This window comes from Megascapheus bottae, chromosome 27 (assembly GCF_031878675.1).
Source record: "Megascapheus bottae isolate mThoBot1 chromosome 27, mThoBot2.hap1, whole genome shotgun sequence".
Classification (NCBI taxonomy): Eukaryota; Metazoa; Chordata; class Mammalia; order Rodentia; family Geomyidae; genus Megascapheus; species Megascapheus bottae.
This window is the reverse complement of record NC_143535.1, coordinates 13,580,294-13,604,557: the sequence shown is the minus strand read 5'-3', so window position 1 is coordinate 13,604,557 and position 24,264 is coordinate 13,580,294. Positions and strand designations below refer to the sequence as shown.

The window sequence follows — 24,264 nt, the reverse complement described above, 5'->3', positions numbered from 1 at the left end:
AGGGTCTTCGTGCATGCTAGGCGGGCACTCTTTCCATTAGGCCAAACTCCTGGCCTCTCTTTAAGTCTTAATGGGATAGTTTACTTTTTTTTTTCTTTTTTTGCCAGTCCTGGGGCTTGAGCTCAGGGCCTGGGCACTGTCCTTGTACACTTTTTGCTCAAGGCTAGCATTCTGCCACTTGAGCCACAGCGCCACTTCTGGCCTTTTCTGTGTATGTGGTTCTGGGGAATCGAACACAGGGCTTCGTGAATTCTAGGCCACACTTTTGACTTTTGTAGAGTGCCTGAACTAGTATCAAGAAGAAAAGTGTAAGAAGTGACACAGGTGATAATATCAGGGGCAACGTTGAAACTGATACATGGCTGGAGGCAGTCAAAAAGTCTAGCTCAGCACAACACCAAGGTGTGTCCTGCTGTATTTCCTACCCTTGGAGGATAGGAATGGCAATGCTTGACACCAGCTATTTGCCTGACCTAGCTCCTGACGCTGAGGCTGATGGTTGACCTCAGCCTGGAACTGTACCCCTGTACCACTCCAATCTTGATGGCAGATCCAGTGCTGCTAGGGTCTTAGGAACCAAAACTGAAAGCTGGCACTGTTCTCAGGAGAGAGCATTACTCACCTCTGCTACTGTCATCTGCTGCTGCTCAGTACTGCAAAACCTACCAACATGTGAAATAACTGAAAATGTTTCTTTTTGCCTAGTCACAATTTCTACTAAGGTAGGGAGCACAAACAGACTCAGAAGGACCCCAGCTAGCTGATATGAGACTGAAGTGCATCATGTACAAATAAACCAGTCTGTCAAGCAGGGATGACTTTCCACTGTGGGCGTGGAATGCATAATCCTTTTTTTCTCCTTCATGAAAGTCCTGTCCAGAACTTTTGTTGTTGTTGTAGTTTATTTGAAATCTAGTTATTTTCTGTAGCCTAGAGAGTTATAAACTAGTAATCTTCCTGTCTCAACCTCCTGACTGCTGGCTTGATAGACATTTTCCATTGCTCCTTTTTCAACTCTTCTAATGTAGTATAAATTAAATGGATGATGATAGAGGGCTTGCTTAGTATGTATGAGGCCCTATGTTCCATCTTGAGTGCCAAAATAGTTATCACAAGAAGGAATGTATATCAGATTTACTTAAAATGTTGTATGCTAAGTGCGAGTGATTGTATATAGAGATTCTCTTCTTGAATACTTTTTTGTTAAACATGTCATTTGTAATATGATGTAAAAACAATGTTAATAAATTCTTTAATAAAAAATGTTGTATGATACAGGAGCTTGTAGAAAGGAAGATACAAAGACATGGAGAAACTCTTTATGGTTAGAGGGGACAAAAAATAGACACAAAGAAATGATTGGAAAAATAAGATCTGATCTAATGTGAATGGGGAAACTTAGCAAGGTTAGTCTGCTGTGATTTTTCTTGACGTCTATGTGTTGCTTTTCTAGGTAAGCTCCTTATCTCTTCTGAAATAAGGATCTTATCGGCTATTATCAGACAGGGAAGGTCATGAATGTGCATAAAGTTTCAGCAAACAAATTCTTATTTAGAAAGGCAGGGGAAAGGTCAAATGGTATTTCTATCTTTTGATGAGAAATTTTTACCACCCAGAGGACATTTCACAATGCCTGGGAACAATTTTTTTTGAAAAACAAAAACTGTGTGTGTGTGTGTGTGTGTGTGTGTGTGTGTGTGTGTGTGTGTGTGTGTGTGTATTTGAAGGCTGAGGAATAAAGTATCGTACTCATTGCACAGGATAAGACCAAAACAGTTACTAAACTATTAATAGTGCCAAAATAAGGCAGCCTGGCTTAAACCAATAAATATTTGGACCATGGAAGGTCTTGTTCTAATATCGAATTATTAGGATTATTTAATTTCCACAACAGAAAGGGACAGGTCTTTTATTATTTTATTTCTTGTGGTCCTGGGCTTGAACTCAGAGCCTCCTGTTCAGTAGGCATGAAGCTCTGAAAGCACATCCCCAAACAAGTACATTTTTGTGAACTGCATTTCATTGATATACAAAAGCGTATGCACTTGTACCCAATAAACAAAAGGCAAGACAGTTATATCACTTGTCTACAGTTTCATAGCCAGGAACGGGTTAAAGATTGGATTTTAAAATCAAGCTGATGTAAGAGGTTATTATCAGTTCTTATTCTTTCAAACCCTGCTCCAACTTCTTTTTGTAAAAAGGTTACCTGTGACCTAACGTTATTTAAGCTCAACACAGAGACTTGTAGGGAAGCACTAGAAATGGCAAATGACTATGCCCCTGGTCTTGCTCAAGCTATAATAGGCATGATGGCTGAGTGTTTACTGATCACTTGCTACGCCACACTTGAGATTATATATCCCTTGTGGGAATCCAGGTTGAGAACTTTGTGTCTCAGAAGATCCAATTTTAGGTCAGTGGCACAGAGTGTAAACATTCTCAGTTATTTCTACCCACAGGGGACTCAGCCAATCTCATAGGAAATCATGAAGGAGACACTGTTTGACTGTTGCTTATCAGTGAAGGGCATGAAATAGCTTCTCATTTTAGTGAGTAGATGTTATCGATGCTCACATAAAATCACTGTGCCCTTCTTGAAAGTTTATACAATATTTCAGAGAATTCTCTAGTAGAAAGCATGGCGTGTTTCTCAGTGCCTCATCTAGGAGGTCAGAGACATGTCTGAAATGATGGCTTGTATTACTTTCATAATCAGAAACATGCCACACACAAGACAGTGAGTAGAAACGCTCAGTGAGTAGAAGGCCAGGATCAGCAAGGCATCCAAAGATACAGAGGTAAGGACAATTATCATTGTCTTGATAATTTCTCTTCACACCCAAAGCTATAAGCTTTGTACTGGACAGGTGGGAGAAGGAAGCCATTGAGATTCCTCAGGCATCAACCTGTTAATGTCTTCAGACAACCTTTGTCTAGGAAACCAGCTGCTCATGTCTTCCTCTGGGATGAAAGCTGGAATTCCTCATTGATGTCATCTTCCCCTCCTGTTCCTACAGACCCTATCTATGAAGCAAATGGCTGTGGAAAATGGTTCGTCGGTGATGGAGTTTATTCTGATGGGATTGACGGACCAACCCGAGCTCCAGCTGCCACTCTTGTTGCTGTTCTTAGTGAACTATATTATCACAGTGGTGGGAAATTTGAGTCTGATGAATCTAATTTACCTGAACCCACACCTTCACACCCCCATGTACTTCTTTCTGTTTAATCTGTCCTTCATTGATTTCTGTTACTCGTGTGTCTTTACTCCTAAACTGCTAATGGGCTTCACGTCAGAGAGGAATACCATCTCTTATCCTGGATGTATGACACAACTATTTTTCTTTTGCTTTTTTGTCAACTCTGAGTGCTATGTGCTAACAGCTATGGCCTATGACCGCTATGTGGCCATCTGTCAGCCGCTGCAGTACATAGTCATCATGCCTCCTAGGACCTGTTCTTTGCTAATGTTTGGTTCATACTTGATGGGGTTCACTGGCGCTATGGTTCACACAGGCTGTATGATCAGGCTCAGCTTTTGTGATTCCAATATCATCCACCACTACATGTGTGACATCTTCCCCCTCCTCCAGCTCTCCTGCAGCAGCATCTACATTAATGAGCTTGTGAGTTCTGTAGTTGTCAGTACAGTTATCTTTTTATCCAGCCTCATTATCTTAATCTCATATGTCTTGATTCTTTTTAATGTCATCCATATGTCCACAGGGAAGGGTTGGTCTAAAGCTATGAGCACCTGTGGATCTCACATAATCACTGTTGGTCTATTTTATGGGTCTGGGCTACTTACTCATATCAAAACATCATCTGCTGGAAGTGAGGCCCAGGAGAAATTTTTCTCTGTGGTCAATACGCTCATGGTACCCACATTGAACCCTCTCATTTATAGCCTCAGGAACAAGGATGTCAAGCTTGCTCTGAAGAGAACCCTGAAGAGAATCTCAGACTGAGGGATCTGGTGAAACTGCCTTTGTCCCTGTGTGCTTTGTAATGTCTTCATTTTCTCCTCTTTCTCATCACTTTCTTTCTTGTTTCTTTCCTTTTCCTAGTTACCTTATGTCCCATTTTCTAGAGCATCATCTTTTCTTGTCATCCAAGAAAGTATAGCTGTGTGGTTCTTTCCTTGGACAGAAATACCACTTAGCTCCTAGGTACCCTCACCGTGGTACACCAAGCCTATATCTTTTTCTTCCTAAGCAAAGCATTACTTAATAATTACTCTTTGTATAGCTCCTCTATCCAGGAAAAGTCAGGGAGTAGGATGCTTTCTAATAAGGTCATATATTTTTCCTTTACTAAGTCAATTTTGCATTTCATTTTTCAAGGGATTTGTTGCTTAAAATCATGTTAAAAGTGAAAAGTATGACAAAAAATGTGCACAAAGTAATGTCAAAATTTCCATAATTATTTATAGAGTCTATCAACTGACTCGTTGACATAAATGGCTGTATAATTGTGCATGGCTTATCTCTAGTGTGAGAATTTTATTTATATTGTGTTTATAATTATTTTAAATTATACAATGTTATTCCTGACTATAGAATTATTATTATTATGTCAAACATTTTTATCTCCCTTGGTACATAATAACAAGTCTTTTCTTCAAAGGAAGATTTGATTAATTTTTTAAATAAACAACCACTATCTTGATCAAATATATATATAATGTGTATATGTATATGTGACATATATACATATATAAAATATGTTTATACACAAGGAACTACACATATATATGTATATCTTAAATATATTTGTTTACACATATATGCACAAAGGAATAAATTTTGGCTAGGTGGAAGTCCTCTTTCTTTCTTCTTATTTCTCTCTCTTTCTTTTCTAGAACCAGTCTGGAACTCAGGGCCACATGCTCTTGCTAAGCTTTACTTTACCATGATTTATAATGAACATGTCATTTTTCTAATTTTTGCCACACAAATACAATAACTGTGCTTTGAAGCTTAAAAAACATACCATTATCAGTTTAATGGCTCATATACAATTTTATTTAAACACAACATAGTTCATAATATAGGATGCTACAGGAAAATTTATTCAGTGATTAATTGTTTTTAGTGGGTGGTTACGTTTCAAAACCTTAAGTTCAAATACCAGTGTATAAGTTATATATATATATATATATATATATATCAGATTATATATCAGAGTTAGGCAATTTAGTTCTCAAAGCACATTAAAAATTCAGAGACCCTAATGAGCTATCATTCAGGTGAAAGACTTCAGCTGCTCTTTTCTTCAAAGTTTGTTTCCTTCCTCTCTGTTCTTGGCCTCATTATCTTGGTTCTCATCTTGACTTTCACTGACTGCCTGAAGATGGTAATGGATTACCAAAACTCTGCTCAATCTTCTTCCAGTTACTTTTGCTCTCTATAATTCATTGCAATGTTTCACATATTTCTTGTTCACTCAGCATCTGAGATTATAGCCCAGTGGTGGAAGGTGGAGGGAATACATACATATATACATACATACACACTATATATACACACATACATATATATGTCTGTATATATATATATATATATAGATAGATATAGTTTTTCTTGCAACATTTCAAATTCATTCAGTGTTTCAACTTCAATGTGTCAGGTTTCTTGCAAAGTCTGTTCTACTCTTAGTTCTTACTCTGTATTCTTACAAAACTTGGAATCTTAGACTTGGTTTAGATATACAGAAAATGAATGGAGGTAGTATAAAAAGTTAAATATAAGCTGGGCATGGTGGCAGACACCTATAATCCTAGGTACTCAGGAGGCAGAGATCTGGGGATCACAGTTCAAAGCCAGCCCGGCACTAAATACCATGAGACTCTTATCTCCAGTTAATTACTAGAAAAGGGAAAGTGGGGCTGTGGCTCAAGGGATAGGGCAGTAGCCTTGAGCTGAGGAGCTCAGGGACAATGCCCAGGCTCAGGGTTTAAGCTCCATCACCCACCCCCCAATAAAGCTAAATATATATTATCTAATTCCCCTCATGGTTATTTTATACCTGTATGTATGTTTGTCACAATTAATTACCATCTATCAACTTATTGTTACTCATGTCCATACATTGTTCAGATTTCTGTAAACCTGCCGATGATCTTGTTTCTTCTCCAGGCTTCCATCCAGGAATGAGCTTGAATGTACTGGCGATGTTTCATATTTCTCTTGATTGTCCTGAATTCTTAACTGTGCACATTTTGAATTATGTTGACAATATTGAGTAGTACTGCTGATTGTTAATTTTGTCCCTTATTTAGAGCTTCTTATGTTTATTTTCCTGATTTGAAATTTCCTATATGGTTGGATTGGTCTTATCTGTTTTGGATTCAGAACATTTTTCATTTCAGAAATCTATATCTAGAAGAAATCCTTAACATGTAGACTTCTTCTTTCCTTATATGTATAATTTAGTAATAATAGCTCTTATTTGTTCCTTTAAATATAAGTATGTTTCCATATATTTATTTTATTCCACATATGGATTAAGTTAATAAGTTATTTGCTCAATAATTGTCCTTTCATTATTTACTTTTTGAGCTATTTGTATATTTGGATATATATATATCTTTTATCAATTGATTAGCTGAAGATTTCACTCTCTCTATGGGTTGTCTTTTGGCTCAGGAATTGTTTCTTGTGCTGTGCAGAACTTGTTGATTTGTGCAATCCTACTTGTCAATTCTCTTTTTTTGTTTTTGTTTTAATTACGTTTTTATTATCTTCAGTTGAACATAAAAATTACCATTTAGCACATCAGTTTATGAATAGAGTACATCTTTTTTCCAGTAAGATTATATTCACTAAAACAATAACAACAACCACGACCAAGTAGCAGGTTGTATTTGGCCTTTGGGTTCAAATTTTCTGATCCCAAACATACATGATCATGTCCTACGAAGGCAACTTTACTTCTTCCTTTCCAGTGTGGATTTTGGTTGTATTGTTTAAATATTAATATCTGGTTGCATACCATACATCTTGATCAATGTCACCCCTTTAAACATTCTCCACCATCCCTTTCAACTCCTCCCCTCAATTTTATGAATATGCATTGAATATATGACTGAATTATTCCCTTTCCTCATTTCATTCATCTACCCCCCCCATCCCGATAACCCCTACCTTTCAAATAACAGTTTCCTTACATTCAATTTGTTGTACTATGAGTTCATTTTTCTAGGGAATTGCATCATTGGAATTCTCTTCTGCAAATATATTTGTGTATATTTGCATGCAAACTGATGTGTTTACTTGTACATTAGTTTTAGCTCCCACAAATGAGAGAAAACATCTGGACTTTGTCTCTCTGACTCTAACTTTCTTCACATGTCATAACTTTCCCTAAGTTCATCATCTCTTTGCAGGGTGCACTTCACCTAATATGTGGACACATTTCCACTGTGTATATATGCAAAATTTTTCTTGATCCATTTATCCATTAGAGGTATCTGGGGTATTTCCATATCTTGGCTATGATGACTAGTACAGCAATGTGTGAGCCGCCGTGCCTGGCATAAATTCATGTTTTGCTTTGGTACCTTTAAAGGTTTGGACATTACACTAAGATCTCTGATCAATTTGGAGTTGATTTTTGTACTGTCTGTAATACAGATAACCAGTTTACCAGCACCATTTGTTGATGACGCTGTCTCTGCTTCAGTCTATGCTTCTGGCACCATTGTCAGCCATTAGTTCTGTAGCTGAAATTTGGAGTTTTCTATTGTCCCCTATGTGAATTTGTGTGCTAATACCGCACTCTTTTTTTGTACTACTATAGCTCTATAATTTGATGCTTGCTTTTGGTATACCTCTGTTGTTCTTTCTGTTTAGGTTTGATTTTGCTTTTGGGGGTTGACTATGCGTCTGCATGAATTTTAATATTAATGCTGAATTGAATGAAAAGATATGGAATGGTAAAATTAGATTAAATTAGATTAAAATCAGAGGACATGCTGGGCATGGTAGTTCATGCCTGTAATCCTAGCTACTCAGGAGGCTGAGATCTGAGGATCTCGGTTCAAAGCCAGCCTGGGCACTAAAATCTGTGAGATTCTTATCTGCAATTAATCACTAGAAAATGAGAAATGGGACTGTGTCAAGGGGAGGGGTGGTAGCCTTGCGCTGAAGAGCTGAGGAACAAAGCGCAGGCCCAGGGGTAAGGCAGTAGCTTTGAGCTGAAGAGCTCAAGACAGCATCCAGGCTCAGAGTTCAGATCTCATGACCCACACACAAAAAAAAATCAGAGGACTGACCATTTCTTTTCTGCAAGAAATACAGTGCACTGATTAAGCTAACCCTTGGTTCAGGGTGAAAGGGTAGAAAAGAAAAGGTACCTGAATATGGGCAGAAATGATATATAATCATGTCTGACAGAGCAGACTTAAAGTCAAAATTACCAGAAGGGACAAAGAAGGTCATTAATAAAGAGAATAATCCATCAAGAGGAAATAATAATTGTTAACACATATGCACCAAATGTTGGTGTATACAACTTCATTAAACAAACACTGTGGGATTTATAAGCACAGAAGTACCACAACACATAAGATTAAAGTGGAAGATGTCAATACATAATTCTCACTAATTATCCACAGCTTATCCACTGGGGGGAATTGGGGGTGAAATGTAACAAAAGAAACTTCTACTACTCTCCCTTGGAACTAAGTATTCCTTGTGGGAATTCAAATCAAGAAAAATTTTGAATCTCAAAAGATCTAATTTTAGGTCTATGGCACTAGATGTAAAAATTGTCTCTGTAATTTCTACCCACCAGGGGCTCAAGCCAATCTCAGAGGAAATCATGGAGACAATATTTTTCAAATGGAGTTTTTCAATATAAGGAGGTCACTGACTAGGTTCTCATTTGAGGGAGATGTTCTGGAGACACACATAGAGTTGTGACTTTCTTTTTCCCTTTTCTTTTTTCTTAAAATTGAGGAGAATATCCTGGAGAAGTTCTCAAATAGAAAACACTCCATATTCCTCAGTTACCTCTTCCATAAGTTCAGATACAGATCTGCAGTGATAGCTATAACTTCTTTAGTAACAAACACACTCAAGACAGGTAAGAGGAATGACTTATCCAAATGAACTCTAGGAAATAAAAATAAGAGATTTTTTTTTCTTCTTGGCAGTCTTTTAAAAAAATTCTTTTCTTGGGGCGGGGAGTTTGGTCTTGTGGTAGAATGCTTGCATAGTATGTATGAAGACTGGAGTTCGATTCCTTGGTACCACATATATAAAAAAAAAATCTGGATGTGGTGCTGAGGGTCAAGTGGTAGAGCTCTAGTCTTGAGAAAGTCTAAGGACAGTGCATAGGCCCTGAGCTCAAGCCCAGGATTGGCAAAAAAAAAAAATCTTCTTGTTCTGCTTGTTCATTTACATGTCTTTGGGAGTGTTCGGGGGGTACAGAAACGGAGGGGCAATGGGTGGACAAATACAGCAGTGATATTCACTAGACACTATATTGAAAACAAACTATATAACTTGTGGGTAGAGGTGAGAAGGAAAAACTAGAGAAGAGTGAGGGGAGTGATGACATTGTCCAAAAAGAAGTGTGCTGATTTATGTAACTGTAACCCCTTTATAGCAACAATAAATCTTTTTTTATATAAAAAGAGAAAGTCTTTCTTTTATATATTAAAAAAAGACTGCAAGTCCAGCTGTAGGGAGAACAAAGGTGAGCATAGACTTGTCTTGTGTTGATCATTTTTCCTCAAACCCAGTGGTATATAAACCACAGAATGCTCTTCTTGGTTCTATTTTTCTATTTTTATGAAGACAGATATGAGGGGAGGAAATGATGTTCCAGGCATTCAAGTTATCTCAGCATTGGACCCTTAGAGTCACACATCGTGGGTGGGAGAAGGAGGTAAGGTATTGCTCAGGAATTATCATGTGAGGGGAACTCGGGCAGCCGTTGTCTTAGAAACCCACAGTTTCTGCTCTCCTCTGGAATGGGAAGGTGAGGCTACCTTGTTAATATCACCTTCACCTCTGTTCCTACAGGTCCCTGAAGTCCATGGCTAAGAAAAATGACTCTTCAGTGATAGAGTTTATTCTTATGGGGTTGACAGACCAGCCTGAGCTCCAGTTGCCACTCTTTTTCTTGTTCTTTGTGAACTATATTGTCACGATGGTGGGAAACTTGGGCTTAATGAGTCTAATTTGCCTGAACTCACATCTTCATACCCCTATGTACTTCTTTCTCTTCAACCTGTCCTGCATTGATGTCTGTTATTCATGTGTGTTTACCCCCAAAATGCTGATTGGCTTTGTCTCAAAAAAGAACATCATCTCCTACACCGGATGTATAACTCAAATGTTCTTCTTCTTCTTCTTTGTCAGTACTGAGTGCTATGTGCTGACAGCCATGGCCTATGATCGGTACGTGGCCATCTGTCAGCCACTGATGTATGTGGTCATTATGTCTCCTAAAACTTGTTCTCTGCTGATATTTGGTTCATTCTTGATGGGTTTTGCTGGTGCCATGACTCATACAGTGTGCATGGTCAGGCTCAGCTTTTGTAATTCCAACTTGATTCACCACTACATGTGTGATCTTTTACCTCTCCTGCAGCTTTCCTGTAGCAGCACCCAGGTCAATGAGCTTGTAGGTTCTGTGGTTGTCATCATGGTTATCTTTTTTTCTAGCTTCATTATCCTAATCTCATATGGATTGATTCTTTTTAATGTCATCCATATGTCCACAGGGAAGGGTTGGTCCAAAGCTATGAGCACCTGTGGATCTCACATAATCACTGTTGGTCTATTTTATGGGTCTGGGCTACTTACTCATATCAAAACATCATCTGCTGCAAGTGAGGCCCAGGAGAAATTTTTCTCTGTGGTCAATACGCTCATGGTACCCACATTGAACCCTCTCATTTATAGCCTCAGGAACAAGGATGTCAAGTTTGCTCTGAAGAGAACCCTGAAGAGAATCTCAGACTGAGGGATCTGGTGAAACTGCCTTTGTCCCTGTGTGCTTTGTTGTGTTCTTTTTTGTTTCTCTTCCCTGTGTGTGCTTTACTGTGTTCTTTGTTTTCTCTTCCTAATCACTTTCTTTTTATATTCTTTGTCTTTTGTAGTTTTTCTTCCTATAATCTATGTCCTCATTTCTCCGAAATTATCCTTTCTTCTAATTCTATAAAATATAGCTGCATGTTTTCTTCCCTTGGACTTCAGTATGCTCTTAAGCATTGGGTAAGTGCATCCTGATACATTTCCTTCTGAAACATAACATTATTTAATAATTTCTCTATGTATAGCTCCTCTATTCAAGAAAAGCCAAGGAGTCATATACTTTTCAATAAGGTTTGATTCTTTTTCCTTTTCTAGGTCAGTGTCTGAGGTTTTATTGATTTTAGTAGAAAATAATACTTGAAGGATTACACCATGTGCCTCATTCTTTATGTAGTCTACTTAGCATAAATTTTTTTATTTTATATCCTGTATAAAAATAGCTGTGTTAAGACATGAAAAAGGGTATCAATGTATGTGAATTAATGCACCTTCTATCTGGCAAATATAATGTAACCCTTCTATTAATTACAATAAAAATATATGAAAAAAATAGTTGTCTCTTGCATATTCTGTTTATGGGCCCATTGTTGATCTTTGAAGGAATTTTTTTTTTGCCAGTCCTGGGCTTAAGCTCAGGTCCTGAGCACTGTCCTTGGACTTTCTCAAGGCTATAGCTCTACCCTTGAGCCTCAGCACCATTTTCGGCTTTTTTTCTACATGTATGTGGTACCGAGGAATTGAACCCTGTCTTCGTGCATACTAGGCAAGCACGTTTCCACTAGGCCAAACTCCTGGCCCCCTGAAGGAAAATTTTTATAAAAAAGAAGATGTATGAAGGAACAGAGAGAATTTCTTGAAAGTTACTTCAGAATGAGTGCAAAACTCATTTCTTGGCTCCAGCAAGGATAATATACTTTACTCCACAGCATTATTAAACAAAAAGGAAAATTTGCTTATCTTTCTAACAGGGATATTTTAATATTTTGAATTTTTGCATTAATGTAATTTATAATTGGTATGTATATGTTACCATGTATATATAATTTGTTCTTACTGATTTTATCATCAAATAGAAAAATTGTACTTAAAATGTTTATAAAATGAGTATTATCAGTTTAATGCATAACATAAAATTATCTTTAATCACAAACCAGGTTATAATATTTAGTATTTCAGAATATTTTATTCAGTGGTTGACTTGTATAAACAAATGTACATTTTATGTTTTCATGTAACATATTTAGTTTTTCAAAGAACATTAAGAGACTAGAGGTCTGAGGTGTCGTTGGTTATCTTTTAGGTTGATGATGTTGGCTATTCTTCAAGGTTTTCTTCTTTCTTCCTCTCTATCTGTCTTTTCATACTCTAGTGATGTCATTTGTTTTTGTTGTTCAAAAATTAAAATGGGCAAATAATATAGTTGATGAAGAGACAGATTAATTGAATAGATAATTCTTGAAAGGGGCTGGGAGTTTGGCCTAGTGGTAGAGTGCTTGCCTAGCTAGCATGCACAAAGACCCAGGTTCAATTCCTTGGTACCACCTACATAGAAAAAAAGCCAGAGGTGGTGCTGAGGCTCAAGTGGTAGAGCTCTAGCCTTGAGAAAGTCCAAGGACAATGCTCAGGCCCTGAGGTCAAGCCCAAGACAGACAAAAAAAAAAAAAAAAGATAGTTCTCGAAAGAAGTATCCTCCAACTACTGATTACTTCCAACAAATGGATATAGAAAATGACAAACACACACACACACACACACACACACACACACACCATGGAGTATATTTTATCTATAAAGAAGAAAAAATTACTTTTTTAAAAAAGATGAAATTAGATTATTTTCAGGGAATCGAGCTGGGGATGCGCACTTATATTATAAAAAGTAAGCCAGCCTTAAGCTAATAACACATGCTTTTTTCTTGTATGTGGAATCTGGATACTCTCTCCAGAAAATGATTGACAAGCATGTAAATCTGGCTGGGAAATTATGGCTCACACTTGATCATAGCTGCTCAGGAGGCTGAGATCTGTGAATCACAGTTCAAAGCGACCCCAGGCAGCAAAGTCCATGAGACTCTTATTTCCCAAAAACTATTCAGAAAAAGCCAGAATTGGAGCTGTGGCTCAAGTGGTAGACCTTGAGGAAAAAGAAGCTCAGGGATAGCACTCAGGCTCTTTCAAACCCAGACCAGTGTAAAACAAAGGAGGGAATGAGAGGAAAGAGCACCAATGCCAGGGGCCGGGAGTTTGGCCTAGTGGTTAAAGTGCTTGCCTAGCATGCATGAAGACCCGGGTTCAATTTCTCGGTACCACATACATAGAAAAAAGCTGGAAGTGATTTGTTAGGAAATGGAAAGACTTAGAAAAAATCATATTAAGTGAAGTAAGCCAGACTCAAGGGAACTTAGGCTCAATGGTTTCCCTCATTCGTCATAATCAGTAGAAACCTTGGGCTCTACTAGCAGAGATCCACAATAGAGCAAAATCTTGATACATAAGGCCATATAATGTGAAGCTAATTGAAAGGACCTCCATTGAAACAAAAGCCATATAATGAATGATTGTTGTCCTTAATGTACTATGTTGTCTCTCATCTCCTTTGCAGTCCCTTGGTTATCTCATATTGGTATAGTATCTCACTTTGTTATCTGATATATTGAATTTATTTGTATTTGGATATTTGAAATTTGATAGGGAAGGGGGGAAAACCAAGATGGGTGGGGGGTGTGGCGGGGGGAGGGAAATGGGTACCAAGACATGTGAAAGGGTATCAATGTATGTGAATTAATGTACCTTCTATCTGGCAAATATCATGTAACCCTTTTATTAATTACAATAAAAAAAAGAAAAAAGCTGGAAGTGGTGCTGAGGCTCAAGTGGTAGAGCTCTAGCCTTGAGAAAGTCCAAGGATAGTGCTCAGGCCCTGAGCTCAAGCCCAGGACTGGCAAAAAAAAAAAAAGAGCACCAATGCCATATATAGGATGAATATATGATAAGTGCTTATATGTATTATGAAAACAGAACCATTAGCTCTATTAAAATATTTAATAAAAAGGGGGATAAAATGATAAATGGAGAGAATAAATTTAATAGTCAACATTCATTATATGAATATATGCAAATATCACAACAAAAACCTTTTTCCAATTAATATACATCAATAAGCTAATTTCTAACAGCAATTGTTTTCTTGTCTTTTTAAAATATAATTTGATTAAGGTGTTATACAGAATGGTTACCATTTTACAGTTCAGGTAAGGTGTACATTCCTTCTTTGGGACATGTCACCACTCCTTCCCTTTCCCTCACTTTCCTCCTCCCATCCCTGCCCACAAGTTGCATAGTTCATTCTCCACATGGTTTCTTCTCTTTTGTCTCAGAAGATTTTTCTTAGGCTTCTTCTTTAAACCAGTGCTTACTGGTGTGTGCGTGTGTGTGTGTGTGTGTGTGTGTGTGTGTGTGTATGTGTGTGTGTTTTATAATACATACATAGTCTCTGTATAAGTACATATATAGATATGTATACACATACATACATATATACACATATCCTCTTTCTTAACTTTAGGTTTGGGATAGGTCAGCCCATGGAACCAGTCACAGAATTTAGCATAGCATTTTCCCTGGAACCTGCATTCACTAGGCAGTCTGCTCACTCCTCTCCATATTGGGGAGTCTTCTTATATTTGTCTTACATGAAGTCCAACCTTTCGTCCTTTGATTCTTAGATGTAGTTAAAAGCAGAATAAAGAAAAGTATGCATTTTTTCTCTTTCGAAAAGCAAAAGGCCCTTTAAAAATTATGAATCTATGCCATGATAATGATCCATACTTATTCCTACTAACTAAGGAGGTTGACATCCAAGAATCACAATTTAAAGTCAGCCTGGGCAGGAAAGTCTGTAAGACTCTTATCTCCAATTAACTACCAAAAAGCCGGAAAGAGAGTTGAGGCTCAAGTGATAACGTGTTAGCCTTGAGCAAAAATGCTCAGGGACAGCAGTTCAAGAGTTCAAGAGTTTGCACCAGGACTGGTGGGGGGAAAAATCCTCATTTTAAGGCTCAGATTTATAATTTTTTCTCATTTGTTTGGGGAGTGCTTATAATTGAAGCATTTATATTTTGCATATTAGCAAGTGAACCAATTACGTTCTGTATTTATTTATTTATTTTTGCTGTTCTGGGATTTTAACAAAGGCCTTATATTTGCTAGACAAACGTTTTACTGCTTTACCTCTTGAACTATGCCTGAAGACCTGTTACATTTCTTTCTTAAAAGCATGACTGTATTTACTATAGGATGTAGATCTAGGTGAATGTACCTATTTCTTTCTCTGCTGAGTCCTCTGTGCAATGCCCGTGAAGATGAATAAATCCACAGTGTGTTTAATTTTCCTCTAAATGAGCTGAGCAGTTGGTGGCTGGATTGAAAATCTTACTTGACAGCTGATAGATCTCTTGTCAAGATCCCGTTGCCCAGAATGAACAGGCTGAACTCTTCCCTCATGACAGAAATGGATGCGTTGAACCATCCACTGACATAACAGCCACAAACTGCTGCTGAAGCATAACTCTGGTTCTTAAAGGCACTGATCTAGCGAGGACTATGCATGACACTTTGTCCCGCAAGCTTCACTCTGTCGTTACCTTCCATTCAGACCACAGGGGAGCACTTCCTTCCCATTAAGGACAGCGAAAGTCCTCTGTGCTTACTAAAAATTCTAACGTTCATTTCTATAAGGGACTACCAGGACCAGTGATAGGGACTGCGCCATGCTGGGTGCCATTTGCATGAAATGGCCAGGACTGTGTAGAAACACTACACTGCCTTTCTGGCCACAGTCTTGTACTGTCTTTGGATCTTACAATAGTAGGTGTACCAAAAACTTTCTTGTACATACTCCTGATTTTATTGCTTACTTCTGATTTTCCTCATTAGTGGAGTGGCTAAGTTCATAATATGATAAAAAAAAAAAAGAAAATAGTCAAAGCTGTCTCTTCTTAATTAGGAGATTTGTTCCATCAAAATTAACATGATGCAGGAGCCATGAGACATGAAAGCCTAAAGATAAGAGGACACCCTCTATTTTTGTGGCTAGGCTTGATAAACAATGAAGAAATGTGTTTGGACAAACAAATACAATCTACTGTACTAGATGGAAAGGGAAAACTCAACAAGTACTTCCTCTTTTGACTCTATAGCCTACCTATGACTTTCCTTCTTCCTGACTAAAATAGGGACCCCTTCTGAAATGAGGGCCTATGAGTTGCTATCAAAAAATTTCTTCATTTGCAAGGATTATACTTGAAGGTGGAGGAAGGCTAGAATGATTTATAGGTATTTTGTGGCTATGGTAAATGGTCTATTAGTTGTCTTGAGGAAAAATCGAGTAACTTTTGGGTTTCACGGCCAGTCTAATGCTAAAAGCAAAGCATGATAATGAAACATGGAAGGTCGGAAAGAAATTTTATTCTAAGCCCTTTCTGTGAATTTCAATTGAAAGTATTCAATTTATCAACAGACTATACATTTAAATATTATTTTGAGCCCCAATATTTCCCAAAGGACATAGGACAAGTTTTAGGTCACAGCTGGGATGTGTGTGTGTGTGTGTGTGTGTGTGTGTGTGTGTGTGTGTGTGTGTGTATGTGTGTGTGTGTGTGTGACTGTTTGTTGGTAGGACAGAACTGGCATCTAATGCCAGAGGCTGGCATTGCCATATTCTACCAATTGCACAGGATAGCACTACAACAGAACTTAATGGCACTGTGTCTCAAGTGGTAATGTGCTAATCTTGAGTAAAAGAAGCTCACAGACAATGCCCATACCATGAGTTCAAGCCCCAGGACTGGCAAAAAAAAAAAAAGAAAGAACAAATGTCAGAGAAGTCATATCACTAGTCTACAGACTCATAGCTAGGAAGTTGAAAAACCTAGATTTAAAACAGAATGACTCTGTCTCTCAACTCTGTTGCTACAACATCTATTCGTAAACTCTTAACCTATGTTCTACCATTTATAGATTAATACCCAGAAGCTTTAGGGATTTTCTAGAAATAGCAAGTAACTGTGGACATTGGACCTCTTTTTTCTTATAGAGACCTGAAGGATATAATGAGGACAAAGGGAATCACCCATAGTTCTGCTTTAGGGACTAGTTATACTTAGTGGGAAGCCATAAGTTGGGCATAATGTGGAGTCTCAAAAGACCAAATGCTGAGTCTGCGACACAAGATGTAAACATAGGCTCAACAATCTCTACCTTAAGGGACTTAGGCAACTTGGGAAGAAATCATAAAGAGAGAATAATTTTCTATTGTTTCAATTAATTTCCCTAGAAATGTAGAGTATGAAGTAGATCCCTGTTTAAGTGACATATTTTGAAGGCTCCTATGAGATTGTTGTTTTTCTTTTTGTATTTTTTTTGTATTTGGGAAAAAACTCATATGAAAAATGATACCAAATTCTGCAATGTCTTTCTAGCAGGTCAGTAATAGTTCTGCAGTACTACTAACTACCTCATCATTAAGATCATGGCACCCACAGGACAATAAAAGAGAAAGGCCCTTGAGGTCCAGGAGCAGTGAAAGTGTCTAGGGATAGAACCATCTTCCTCTTGATAAGTTCCCTTCAAACCCCAAGGTGCATAAATCATTGGTTCTGGAGAATGCCCTCTCTGTGCATTGCTTACCTCTATTCAAAGCCTTAGTGAAGACTGAGGTGAAGGGATTGAAATGCTATTCCATTCTATAAGCATTCTTTTAAATGGCGTTACAAATCCTGGATGGGAGAAGGAAGTAATGGAAATATTTCCAGAACCATTATGGTAAGTATTAGTCTTTACCAAATGTCTCTAAATGAGTCTGAGTTGTATACTAGCAGTCCCAGTTCTCGCTCTGGGTCAAGGAGCGAAGTTGGGTTTTTTTTGTTGTTGTTGTTGTTGTTGTTTTTCTTGTCAGTCACCTTCTACTCTTGTTCCTGCAGATCCCATCCATCAAGCAAATGGTCATGAGCAATGGTTCAGCAGTGACAGAGTTTATTCTTACAGGATTGACAGACCAACCTGAGCTCCAGCTGCCTCTCTTTTTCCTGTTCCTGGTGAACTATATCATCACTGTGGTGGGAAACTTGAGCTTAATGAGTCTAATTTGCCTGAACTCACACCTTCACACACCCATGTACTTCTTTCTCTTTAATCTAGCCTTCATTGATTTCTGTTACTCATTTGTCATTACCCCTAAAATGCTGATGGGCTTTGTATCCAAGAAGAACATCATCTCCTACACAGGTTGTATGATTCAACTATATTTCTTCTGTTTTTTTGTCTACTCTGAGTGCTATGTGCTGGCAGCCATGGCCTGTGACCGCTACGTGGCCATCTGTCAGCCCCTGCAGTACACGACCCTCATGTCCCCTAGGACCTGTTCTCTGCTCATGTTGGGTTCACACCTGATGGGGTTAGCTGGTGCTGTCATCCACACCGGTTACATAATCAGGCTCAGCTTTTGTGATTCCAACATTGTTAACCACTACATGTGTGACATCTTTCCTCTCCTCCAGCTCTCCTGCAGCAGCACTTACTCCAATGATCTTGTGAGTTCTGTTTGTGTGAGTGTATCTGCCATTTTATGCAGTCTGATTATCTTAATCTCTTGTGGTTTGATTCTTTTTAATGTTACCCACATGTCAGCAGCTAAGGGCTGGTCCAAAGCCATGAGCACCTGTGGTTCTCACATGATCACTGTCGGGCTATTCTATGGGTCTGGTCTACTCACACACATCAAACCCTCCTCATCTTCTGGGGCTGTAGGGCAGGGGAAGTTTTTCTCAGTGGTTTATACCCTTATGGTGCCCATGCTGAACCCCCTTATTTATAGCCTCAGGAACAAGGATGTCAAACTTGCAGTAAAGAGAACCTTAAAGAGAATCACAAATTGATGGAACCACTGGGTGTGCTTTCATCTCTGTTCACATTGCTCAGTCTCTGTGTGCTTTCCTAATTTCCTTCTTCCTTCTATGTTTCATTCTTCTCATCTTTTTTTCTACACTCTGTGCAGGATTTCTGCTGTAGTATATCATTTTTAATCTTCATGTAATCAAGTGCCCCAGGGTTTCTTGTTGCCTGAAACACGGTCTTAATTCCTACAGTAGGTGATTACACTGAGGTGTTATCTGTTTCTATGTAAACATAAACTACTTTTTTTTCTTCTTCATCAGTGGAAAAGTAGATGCTTTGATGCTTTCTACAAATTCATTTCCTTCTCACTGTTCTGAGTGTTTCATCGATTAATTTAGTTTCAAAGGGTTAGTGGTTTATAGTTAGTTTTAATAATGGCAGGGTTGAAAAGTGTTGGAAATAGCATTGATAAATAAGTGTATGTATCTAATTATCCTCATCATTATCTTTCATTAGCACATATATAAGTCACAATTAGCTCAGATATATTGACTCATTGCTATTAATGTCTATACATTATTCTGTTTTCCTTAGTTTTACCCAAGATCCTTTTACTGGCCAAGTTTTGATCCAGAATACCACCTGGTCTATATTGGTGATATTTCCTCTTGCCTTGGATCCTCATCTGAGCAAGCTTTGAATCAAATTCACAGCTCTGAGTAGTAATGCTGGTCACTAATTTTGTACATATCTATCAATTGGAATTTCTTGTTTATCTCATAATCTGACTGTGGTTATGTTCTTTGGGTCTCTCTCTCTCTCCTTAAAAAAAATGTTGTGGGTCATAGAGCTTGAAGTCAGGGCCTGGGTGTGGTTCCTGAGCTCTTTTGCTCACTTAGAGCAGTAGCATCATTTCCAGTTTTCTGCTGGTTGTTTGGAAATAAGAGTCTAATGGGCTTTCTTGTCCCAGCTAGCTTTGAGCCATGATCTTCAGGTCTCAGCTTCCTGAGTTGCTAGGATTACAGGCATGGACTACCAGTGCCTGGCACATTTTCTCTTTTTGGTATACACTAATTGTACAAAGGGATTTCACTGTGATATTTCTTTTTTTATTGTAATGTATAGAGGGGTTACAGTTATATTAGCCAGGTAGTAGGTGCATTACTTCTCACACATTGATACCCCTTCTCATGTTTTTGTCCCCATTTCCCACCTACCACCCCCTCCCAATCATCTTGTTTTCCCCCCTTCCCTTTCCTATTTAAAATAAACAAAAAACGTATATACAATATACCAGGTAACAAAGTCAGATATAGTAATAATATGGGATTAACCAAAGGGCAACAAAAGAGAAGAGAAATAACATAGTACATTAAGAACAGCAATCACGTGATATAAAGCTCTTCTATACAAGAATATAATGCCCTTTGGTCAAATTCATTGCCACTGAAAAAGAGACAATTTACCTGGATTTTTCTCTTGAGATGTGGAACTTCTGTCAGGCCTCATCACCAGTCCCTGATTTCCTAGCACCCTCTAGGTGAAGCCCCTACTTAAGCAGGCCAAGCACTACCTTTGGGGCTTCCCTAGTCCTTAGTCCTAAAATGACAGTCCTATGGTGCTCTTCCTCTGAGATTCTGGACATGGATTATGCTTCTTTTCCTCTCTTTTCTATCACATCTGGGAATGATAAATATTTCTCTAAATTTTTATTAGCATATATTGGTTATGCAATTGGTGATGCTCATTGTGATATTTCCACACATGTATACAATGTATTCCAGTCAAACTTCACCTTTTTGTCCCTCTTCCTTATTTTCTTCCTGTGTGAATACTCCGTAAACGCCTTGAAGAAAGTACACAACAACTAAAAGCTTACTGAAAAGCACAACTCCAGTGCTGAAGGCACTTTCTCAGCTGACACCTCGCACCTGACTTTCCACAAGTCTTGGACCTGCACTCAAGCCAGAAGAGTAGCTTTTCCTTTCCCTCCTGGCCCAGAAAAATACCGATGACTAGTGAAAACACAGTCCTTTATGCATAAGGGTCTACCAGACAGAGGAAAGAGACTGCAGTAGATTGTAAAACAATCCTCTATTTCTAGAAGAAAAAGGCCAGGGCTTGTCTAGCTAGGAGATACCATCCTGTGCTGCCCCCTGGTGTCACAAGGTAGACACAATGAAAACTTGTCAAGAGGTCTGTTTCTTATGTTCAGTGTTACTAGAGCAGCTGCGCTGATAATATAAAGTGAAGCCAAGTGCTAGTGGCTCACATCAGTAACCCTAGCTAAAATCTGAGAATCATGTTTCGAAGACAGCCTGGGTAGGAAATTCTATGAGATGATTTTCTAACTAATCACCCAAAAAGGCAGGAAGTGGAGCTGTGGCTCAAAGGGTATAAGTACTAGTCTTGAGTGGAAAAAGCTAAAGGACATTGCCCAGGCCGAGTCTTCATAAGGGCATACAAAGAAAGAACGAAGGTGGGGTGGAGGAAGGAAGGATGGAAGGCGGGCGGGCGGGAGGGAAGGAAGGAAGGAAGGAAGGAAGACTGGCTGGAGAAAGTGAGAGTTAAACTGACAAGGACTGATCCGTGACTGGAGACTTCCTGCCCCAACGTACCAGGAGGCATGGAAGGACTGTAACACTTTCTGAGCGGGTCCCGGGCCTCTGAGTCACTGGCCTTTCTCAGTCCAGACTCCAAGGTAGCCACCATCTGCCATTCCAGTCTTGATTCTGAATCTGGCACTGACACCCATTCTCTCTCAAGTCCTCACCTAGAGGCTGGTGTTGACAGATGATCCAGATCCCCAAACCATGCCTTGAATAAAGGAAGGAACAACTCCTTACCTATCCAGGTTTTCCATCCAGGAAGCACAGAACCCCAGGCAAATGCACTGTGACCAAGGCAGATCTACCAACTTATTTGTTATGTTATTTTATTTGACCATATTCCATTCTACTTCATTCCATTTTTATTTTTATTTGGGGATTGGATTTGGCACTTGGATTGAACCCAGTGATTTGTGAATTTAGTCGAAGTCTGCTATTAAGTCATAAACACAGACCCTCTTTAAGAGCTGCATTATTTTAATATACACAGGAATAATAAACATATAAATACACATAAACCAGAGAAGTTATATTATTTGTCTACATTCACATAATTAGGAATTTGAAAAGTCTGGATTTAAAAAAATCAGTCTGCCTTGAGTACCTATTCCCATTCTCCCCCACCTCTGCACTAGTTACCTATTTACAGAGTATTAACCTATGACCTAATGTTTGCTAGGAGTATCCCAGAGGTATGAAGGAAAGAATTAGAGACGGAAAGTGACCACAACTCTAGATAGGCTCTTGCATCCTGTCCACGTGCATCTCTGCAAAGGACTATGTATTCCTGGTGGGAAACTGTAATTGCAACTCAGAATTCCTCAAGAGATTGATTGTTAGGTCTATCGATTAGGATGTAAACACGGGCTTAGTAATTCCTTCCCTCAAGGGGTTCAACCAACCTCAGAAGGAATCATCAAAGAGGATCATATTCTGTGCCCTAATAAATTTTTCCAGAAATATAGGGCATAAACTAGATCCTCCTATGAACAAGGTGCATCTGGAAGCTCATATAAGCATCTATTCTCTTCCTTGTTGTGAAGAATCTTCTAGAGAAATTGTTCCCCAGTGGGTACACTTTGAATAGAACAGAGATAGATCTGCACTGAAAGTTGTTACCAGAAACTTGAACATTTCAGCACAGGGAGGCGGGTGGGCTGTAGCAGTCCAGTAGCAGTAAGAGCTTTATGGAGGAATGAAGGTAAGCATGGCATTGTCTGTGTCTCAATCATTTTCCTTTACAACTGAAGCTTTGGAAATTGTGGCTTCTGGAGAAAATCCCCTAATCATGGTTCTTTGAAGTTCTAAAAAAGACTGAAGTGAAGGAAGAAAACAATGTTAAGAGACATGGAAGGTGGAATCGCGTTTTAATCCCATGACACTACATGGGTTGTGACACTACATAGGGAAATGTTATTTGTTGGATTTCTTGCTGATTGTCCTCGGACAGCCCTGAGCTTGGAAACAAGCAGCTGTAGTCCTCTCCATTCTGGGTAACAGAAGAAGACTCCATGGTTAAGGTCACCTTCCACCACTGCTCTTCCAGAACGCACTGTGAAGAAAGTGGCAATGGAAAATGACTCTTCGTGACAGAGTTAATTCTTATGGGATTGACAAACCAGCCTGAGCTTCAGTTGCCCCCCCTTTTCCTGTTTTTGGTGAACTATATTATCACAGTGTTTGGAAACTTGAGTTTGATGAATCTAATTTGCCTGAACTCAAACCTTCACATCCCCATGTTCTTCCTCTTCAATCTGTTTTTCATTGATTTTTGCTATTCATTTGTCTTTACCCCTAAAATGCTGGTTGGCTTTGTGTCAGAGAGGAACGTCATCTCCTACCTTGGAGGCATAACTCAGCTGTTTTTCTTCTGCTTTTTTTGTCAACTCTGAGTCCTACGTGCTGATCACCGTGGCTTACGTGGCCATCTGTCAGCCCCTGCAGTACATGGTCCTCATGTCCCCTAGGACCTGTTCTCCGCTCATGTTTGGTGCCTACTTCATGGGATTTGCTTTCGCCATGCTCCACACAGGGTGCATGGTTAGGCTCAGCTTCTGTGATTCTAATATTATTAACCATTACACGTGTGACATCTTCCCCCACCTCCAGCTCTCCTGCAGCAGTACTTATGTCAATGAGCTGGTGAGTTCTGTGGTTATAGGTACAGCTGTCATTTTATCCAGCCTCGTTATCTTAATCTCCTATTCTTTAATTCTTTTTAATGTCATTCACATGTCATCAGGGAAGGGTTGGTCCAAAGCTATGAGCACCTGTGTTTCTCACATAACCACTGTTGGCTTATTTTACTGCTTTGGGCTACTTGCTTATGTTAAGCCCAAGTCGAATGAGTCTGTGGGCCAGGGGAAATTTTTCTCAGTATTTTATACTCTTTTGGTGCCTATGCTGAACCTTCTCATTTATAGTCTTAGGAACAAGGATGTCAAAATTGCTCTAAAAAAATCTTAAAGAGAACCACAAACTGAACAAAACTTTAGTCGGTCTTTGTCCCTGTCTCTATTGCTCTCTTTCTCATTTTCTTGTCTCTGTAATTATATTCCTTCTACTCTTCTTCTGTCTTTCTTCCTATGTCATAGGGAGTGTTACCCTGAAATGTTGTTTTTCTTTTCTTAGTATGCAATATAAGTTTGTGGACTTCTCTTTATATTGAAGTTCATCTCACCCAAGATGACTCCAATCTGGTCTTTTTTTTTT

At 38.7% G+C, this 24,264-nt stretch overlaps 3 protein-coding genes, 1 long non-coding RNA gene and 1 pseudogene across 6 annotated transcripts in view; all 5 read left to right on the top strand.

Annotated features, from left to right (window-relative positions):
• LOC150045645 (uncharacterized) overlaps positions 1 to 24,264 on the top strand; it is a 213,704-nt gene that overhangs the window by 166,897 nt on the left and 22,543 nt on the right. The window lies entirely within an intron of this gene.
• LOC150045651 (olfactory receptor 8C8-like) lies at positions 3,015 to 3,971 on the top strand. Its single transcript, XM_090319822.1, has one exon. The coding sequence runs from the start codon at positions 3,030 to 3,032 to the stop codon at positions 3,969 to 3,971; it is 942 nt and encodes a 313-aa protein (XP_090175948.1). The 5' UTR covers positions 3,015 to 3,029.
• Positions 10,033 to 10,980, top strand: LOC150045650 (olfactory receptor 8C8-like). The gene has a single exon (XM_090319821.1). The coding sequence runs from the start codon at positions 10,048 to 10,050 to the stop codon at positions 10,978 to 10,980; it is 933 nt and encodes a 310-aa protein (XP_090175947.1). The 5' UTR covers positions 10,033 to 10,047.
• Positions 16,203 to 18,984, top strand: LOC150045649 (olfactory receptor 8C8-like). Of its 3 annotated transcripts, none has more exons than XM_090319818.1 (2): positions 16,203 to 16,224; positions 18,074 to 18,984. In XM_090319818.1, the coding sequence occupies exons 1-2, from the start codon at positions 16,203 to 16,205 to the stop codon at positions 18,982 to 18,984; spliced, it is 933 nt and encodes a 310-aa protein (XP_090175944.1). The 3 variants fall into 3 exon arrangements, with proteins under 3 accessions (XP_090175944.1, XP_090175943.1, XP_090175946.1); XM_090319817.1 differs by having other exon boundaries at positions 18,071 to 18,984; XM_090319820.1 differs by lacking the exon at positions 16,203 to 16,224 and having other exon boundaries at positions 18,025 to 18,984.
• On the top strand, positions 23,113 to 24,018 carry LOC150045648 (olfactory receptor 8C8-like; annotated as a pseudogene).

Excerpts from the sequence above, each read along its gene's own strand:
- LOC150045651 (XM_090319822.1), top strand. The coding sequence starts at position 3,030 with ATGAAGCAAATGGCTGTGGAAAATGGTTCGTCGGTGATGGAGTTTATT.
- LOC150045650 (XM_090319821.1), top strand. The coding sequence starts at position 10,048 with ATGGCTAAGAAAAATGACTCTTCAGTGATAGAGTTTATTCTTATGGGG.
- LOC150045649 (XM_090319817.1), top strand. The coding sequence starts at position 16,203 with ATGGAAAGGGAAAACTCAACAA. Across the intron at positions 16,225-18,070 it reads GGAAAGGGAAAACTCAACAA|CAGTGACAGAGTTTATTCTT; the intron begins GTACTTCCTCTT and ends GCAATGGTTCAG.